Source organism: Galeopterus variegatus, unplaced genomic scaffold (assembly GCF_000696425.1).
Source record: "Galeopterus variegatus unplaced genomic scaffold, G_variegatus-3.0.2 Scaffold11120, whole genome shotgun sequence".
Taxonomy (NCBI): domain Eukaryota; kingdom Metazoa; phylum Chordata; class Mammalia; order Dermoptera; family Cynocephalidae; genus Galeopterus; species Galeopterus variegatus.
The window spans coordinates 29672-36386 of NW_007737231.1; the positions used below are offsets into that span (position 1 = coordinate 29672).

Consider the following 6715-nt stretch of genomic DNA (forward strand, 5'->3'; position numbering starts at 1 on the left):
CCACGCTCCCGAGCGGCGCACTGTAGCGGTGCGCCACCGGGCCGGCCCCCAGTCATCTTTTTTTTTAAAAAAAGGGGGGGGGGAGAAAAAATGCTCCATGGAGAGTTGTCCTACATACTCTGCCCCACCCCTAGCCCAGCCCCCAGTTGGCAACTCGAGGCAGTAACCAAAAGGACCATGAGAGGGTGATGTTGCTGTATGCCCATTTCCTAGCACTCAGATGTGTCATCCTCTAGATCTTACTGGTGTGCACAACTTTTTTCACTTATTCAGCAAGTATTCATTTTTTGTACATTCTAGTTCATGGTGGAATGAATGAATGAATGAATGGAAGAGACAGTTTCATTCCCCAAAGCTTTCTGGTGTGCAAGCCCCTTGCTGGACAGAGCAAGACATAAATCAGGTTTGGTTCCTGCTCTTAGGGCCGCCTGGCAGAGAGGTCCCATGGACACAGACAGTGACAGCCTGTGACAGAAGAACTGCTCATGCAGTTTACTTCTTGATGGTGGCACAGCTTTTCTGTGCCATCACTTGCTCACTTGCTTATTCATTCACTATGCACATCCATCCTTAGGCTGCCGGGGAGAGAGGGTCAGACGCACCCTTCCTATACATGTATGTTCACCGTGTCCATAGGGTATCAGCAGACCTATGTACAGGTACACGGGGACCTGGGAGGGATTGATTTCCTCTCCCTAGAGGGTCTGGGGAAGGCTTCAGAGAGACCAAGCCCTCAAGCTCTATCTTCAAGGGAGAACAGCTACCTGGCAAGATGTCAGGGATAAGGGTGGGGAAAGGCCACCCCAGGCAGCAGTAGTAGTATAAGCAGAGGCCAGGAAATGTGAGTGGCTACATGGCTTGTTGGGGACCAGGAGTAATTTGGTGTGGTTGGAATATGAGATAGGAGGATGGACTGGGGGAGACAAGGCCACAGGGGCATAGAGTAGCCTTATGTGCCTGGGCTTTACCTGTAGGACACCAGGGAGCCATGGGAGGGCTGTGAGCAGGGAGGGGCAGGGTTGGCTCTGGGCATAGAAATACCCTCTGGGGCCCTGTAGGGAGTGCACAGGAGGCCTGAGCTGGGCCCAGAGCCCTAGGACAGAGGGGGGTATGAGTCAGAGAGAGCTGAGGAGCAGGAGGGTGGGGCTTGGGGACTTCTGGGTTGAAGGGCTACAAGGGCAAGGACAGCACCCAGTGACTTGGATGGTGGGGAGCCATTCTGATGGGCCAGACCAGAGAAGAAACAGTGGGGCTGGGATTCTGAGGATGGAGCAAAGGTGGTGGATGGATTTCTGTCGTTCTTGAGTGGTCTAAGAGGGGTGTGTGTATGTGCACACACACACGTATGTTTTAGTATATATGTATATATGCATGCATGTCAATCCTCATTTTTCACAGATTCTGTATTTGTGAATTTGGCTACTCTCTAAAAGTATTTGTAACTCCAAAATCAATTCTTGTAGGGCTTTTATTGTCCTTTGCAGACACACACAGTGTGGAGAGAAATTTGAGTCACTGATGCACACATTCCCAGCTGAGAGTGGAACCAGGCAATGTACTTTTGTAACTCCAAAATCAATTCTTGTAGGGCTTTTATTGTCCTTTGCAGACACACACAGTGTAGAGAGAAATTTGAGTCACTGATGCACACATTCCCAGCTGAGAGTGGAACCAGGCAATGTACTGCCTCCTTTTTTCAGCTCTCTCATACTATAAACAAGCATCCTTTTCACTATCTACTCATATTTAATGCTACATTTTTCACATCCTATGCTGGTTTCCCATGTTTGCGATTTCACTGTTTAGAATGGCTACCTAGCATAGTGCTGAAGAGCTGTCTAATGTGCCTAAGCACAAGAAGGCTGTGATACTATGTGTCAGATAAACTTTGCTCAGGCATGAGTTATAGGTCTGTTAGCTGCAAGTTCAATGCTAATGAATCAACAATATTTATTAAGTAAGGCGTCTTTCAACAGAAACACACATAAAACAAGGTTATGTATTGGTTGGTTGATGAAAATATCATGACCAGAGGCTCACAGGAACCTAATGCTATGTTTCCCCTAGGAGCAGTGATTCCAGATTTGCTAATTTGCCAGTCATAGTGACTCTATAGAACAGAACTACCATGAATAACAAGAATCAACTGTATATATTAGACGTTCAGCTTTTAAAAGTTGCTCTCCTTTGTCTAAAAGGCCTTTCACATGTGCTTCTCTCCCTTCAGGTTTCTTGACAACCCAGAGCCCCTCGTGGGACTGTGTGGCCGCTGGATGAGGCCCTCAGGTAAGTCCTGAAGAGAGAGGGAACAGGTAGGGGGCAAGGCAGGACAAGATGGCTTGAGTCCATCTTGGGGTTGCCTCTCATTACACCCCTTTCTTTCTTTGAGTTTTCCAAATTGCATGTGTAATACGTGACTGTTATAGAAAAATAAAAATCTTCCCCCAAATTCGTAAGTGTCTCTGAACAATAATGACAATAACACATACCAAAAAAAAAACAAAAAACAAATACACATAACTTTTTTAATAGAACCATGTTATGCACATTGGTCTCCAACTTGCACTGTTTCTCTCTTAAGTGTATATCTTGGAGATTTTCTATGTTGGTACTTAAAGAATTGTTTCAGGTTTTTTTTAAATTGTGATAAAATACATATATTATCAGTATTTTAAAAACTGATTGTGGCTCATTAGTCATGAAATCACTTTAGTGGGTCAACAGCAGGATTTAAAAACTTAAAAAGAACACACAAAAAATAGTGCCTTCAGGAGTTAAAGAAATGCCTTGTGAAAGGTGGTTTCAGTGATATGTATTTATATTTTTATATATGCACGTGGGTATCAGGTTATAATGTAAAATGTGTTTCTAATGTATGTCTTAGTTTTGAAATGTTTGAAAAACAGTGGTCTGTCTATGGGTATGATAATCCGTCATATGAATAAACTAAGTCATTTAACCAATTCCTCACTGAGAAACATTTAAATTGTCTCCAAATTTCTGTTTACTCCTTTTTTCCTTTATTGGGAAACTCTTTACTTCTTTTTTCCTTTATTGGGTTTTGGTTTGAATGCCTACATAATATTTGCTTATAAAATAATTTAAACCAAACTGAAATGTATAACATAAAGAGTAAAAGTTTCTGGGGCCGGCCTGTGGCTCACTCGGGAGAGTGTGATGCTGATAACACCAAGGCCACAGGTTTGGATCCCATATAGGGATGGCCGGTTATCTCACTGGTGAGCGTGATGCTAACAACACGAAGTCAAGGGTTAAGATCCCCTTACCGGTCATCTTTTTAAAAAAAAAAAAGTAAAAGTTTCTGTCCCTTCCTGGTCTCCTCCCTAGTCATACTTTCAGAAGTAATCCCTGTTAATGTTAATAGTAAAGTGAGTGTATGTATCAATTACCTATTGCCTCATAACAAACCACCCCAAAACATAATGGCCTAAAATAGCCCTCATTTTATTTTTTATTTTATTTTTTTTTTTTTAAAGATGACCGGTAAGGGGATCTCAACCCTTGGCTTGGTGTTGTCAGCACCACGCTCAGCCAGTGAGCAAACCGGCCATCCCTATATAGGATCCGAACCCGTGGCCTTGGTGTTATCAGCACCGCACTCTACCGAGTGAGCCACGGGCCGGCCCTAGCCCTCATTTTATTTGTCTGTGATTCTTTAGGATGGCAATTTGGGCTGGGTTCAGCCAAGCAGTTCTTCTGCTGGTTTTACAGAGGAACGTTCATGCCAATGCAGCATCCAGAGGTTCTATTGGCCTGGGTGGTTCAAGTGGTTCCTCACTCTCCCGTGTGGCCATTGGCATTGACTTGTCACTGGCAGGTCTAGGAGGCCTATACTCCAGTACGGTAGACTGGGCTTGGTCACATGATGTTCTCAGGGCAGCTTTTCACAAGGGCAAGTGTAGAAGCTGCAGAGCATGGAGCCCCAGGACATCACCTTTGCCACATTCCGTGTATCAAAACAGGTGACAAGGCCATCCCAGATCAAGAGGTAGGGAGATAGACTCCACCTTATGATGGGAAAAGCAGCAAGTTCACATTGTAAAGGGTCATTTATACAGGATTAGGAGGAGCTATCATCTCCACAGTCTCTATAATCTGCTGGCAGTTCTTTTTCTACATATATAACAAACATAGATAAATAAGCATATGCACACATAGTTTTGTTTTACAAAACTGTTGTTTTTTATAAAATGATTTTTGTTTTTATGAACAAAAATGGGCTTACCCTGCATACATCCTGTTCAACATATGCTTTTTCTGTCCTTATTCATAGAGCCACCGTGGCTTTTTGTGACAGCTGCACAATATTCATGGTTTGACTAAACCATAATTTGTAAAGCCAATCCCCATTATTGGACATTTAGGCTGTTTTTGTTTTGTTTGGGGGAGAGGAGGAGTATTTGTTTTTGTTGTTTGCAGAGCTTCTGAAGAGCTTCTATTTTACTCTCTAAGCTGGAAGCAGAAACAGAAATGGATAGTTTGTCCTCTCTGGCTCTGTAAGAGCTCATTTTTTAATCATTTGAAATCCCTGGGTTCAAATTGTGACTTAGCTGCTCAAATCACACTCCCCTCCAGTTTTCCCTCTGTAAAGGATGATCCCCATGTGGGTTCATTGCAGCTCGGAGATTTTAAGCTGATCCACCAAGAGGTAGAGGTGGGGCAGGGCTGGCCCTCTTGAGTGAGGAAGTCACAGCTTCCTTGGGTAGTGCAGTCAGAGTTACATGTACCAGCCCAGGGAGCTGCAGGGAGTAAATGTACCCCCTCTGAGCCTCAGCTTCACCATGTGTAAAATGGGGCCAGTAGTGGCCCCCACCTCCAGCATTGTTCTGACAGTTCAATGCAGAACCCTCTGCGCAAAGCTGGGCCCAGACAAGTGCTCATTTCTGCTGTGGCCGCTAATTAAACATGCTTGGTGCAGACTTTGGCCGGCAGTAAACATTCCCCCAGTAGGGGCTATTATGACTGTTGTTATAGGCATCATAATTGGCACTTTTTAAAAGTGTGATAATGGTATTATGCTTATTTAGAGGGAAAAAGAGAGAACCTTTATCTTTTAATGTAGGTGTCAGTAAATTATGTCACTTGGGCTGGCCCACCTGTTTTTCTAATGCCAGTGAATTAACAATTGTTTTACATTTTTAAACAATTGGAAAACATGCAAAAGAAGAACATTTCATGGCACATGAGACTTAACCTGAAATTCAAGCTGAAGCATTCATAAATAGTCGCACCGGCACACAACCACGCCCCTTCATTTATGAGTGGTCTGTGGCCGCTTTTGTGTGATGGCAGCCAAGTTGAGTCCTTGCAACACAGGCACCTGGTCCACAAAGCTGAAAATATTTACTATCTGGCACTTTCCAGTAGAAGTTTGCTGGTTCCTGTTTTAGAGATGCACAATAAATATTCATACACAGGTAAAATGACATTGTTAGCTGGGATTTGCTGTACATCAGTATAGCACAGGAAAGTGGTAGGGGTTTTGATGAAACCAGATTGGCTGCGAGGTGATAATTGTTGAAACTGGGTGATAAGTTCTCAGGTGTTCATGATACCGTTCTACTGATGCCTATGTTTGACATTTTCAAAAAATTGAGAAAAAAAAATTTAGGTGCCTGTGACAGTGCCAGGCACAGAGGAAGCACTAAGGAAACGGGCACTGTTGTTGATACCCTCGTGCCCCATGGTGCCCCCCGCCCAGCTGCCTCTGGGTGCAGCCCCCCAGGCTCTGGGTTTGGGGGGGCACCTCTCAGGCCTCTCCTGGGCTGGGGGGGTGTCTTGACCACAGAGACCCTGCAGGAGTACCTGAAGGTGGTGATGGCCCTCAAGTATGATGAGAAGCCACCCTACAGCATGCTGAGGAACAATCTGGAAACCCTGCTGCAGGATCTGAGAGTGTCACCCTATGACCCCGTTGACCTCAAGATGGTGTCGTAGGTGGAATCCAAATGGGAAAAGTTTGTGAGTCTTAACCCTTCTCACCCCCTTGCCATGCCCCAGCCCTGCCCAAAGGACTGCTTCCTGTATGCTATTCCATCTTTATACCAGGACCAACCTCCCATTTAGATGCTGGATTTCTCAGCAGGTTTCTTGACCTTTCCGACCCCCAGGAATGGCGAGTAGCAGAAACCTGACTCAACTTGGCTGTAAGAAAAAGAAGAATTGATTGGCTGTTGTAGTTAGATAATTCTAAGAGGGGTGGGGCTTTAGGCATGACTGGATTCAGGGCCTCGAAAATAGCATCAAGGTGTTGTCTGTCTCCTTCTTTCTCTGTCCTTTTTTGCATCCATCTATCCTTCTCTCCTTCTGTCCCTTCACCCATCCACCTGTAGTCTCTGCTTTCCTTTGGGCTGGCACCCCTTGTTCCCCCCATACACAAAAATTAGCCGCCTCTGTACCCTGTACCGCACCTTGCTCTTTTCACTTCACAGTATTTCTGGCAGCTCTTCCCTTGTCAAGCATAGAGCATCCACAGTCTTGCTTATAGTAGCACTGTCCTCCATTGTGTGGACAAAGGAGACTCTTTCCAACCAGTGGCTGGGTGTTTGGTTGGTGTCCCAGGTTTTCATTTTACAAACAGTGTTGCCTTGAACACCTGTGTGCACAGCCTGACCACTGGTGTGTGCATGTGTCTATGGATGGAGTTATAATTTTGATAGAGATAACCAGATTGCTCTCCATCAGGACAATGCCT

General features: G+C 44.8%; 1 protein-coding gene across 1 annotated transcript in view; it reads left to right on the forward strand.

Annotated features, from left to right (window-relative positions):
- The window catches only part of LOC103610423 (inactive serine/threonine-protein kinase VRK3-like), a gene marked incomplete at its 5' end in the record, with an annotated part of 38257 nt that overhangs the window by 28947 nt on the left and 2595 nt on the right, over window positions 1-6715 (forward strand). The window contains 2 exons of the mRNA XM_008594595.1: window positions 2228-2286; window positions 5810-5982. Coding sequence (XP_008592817.1) covers window positions 2228-2286; window positions 5810-5958 — 208 coding nt within the window. The remainder of the gene's footprint in view (window positions 1-2227; window positions 2287-5809; window positions 5983-6715) is intronic.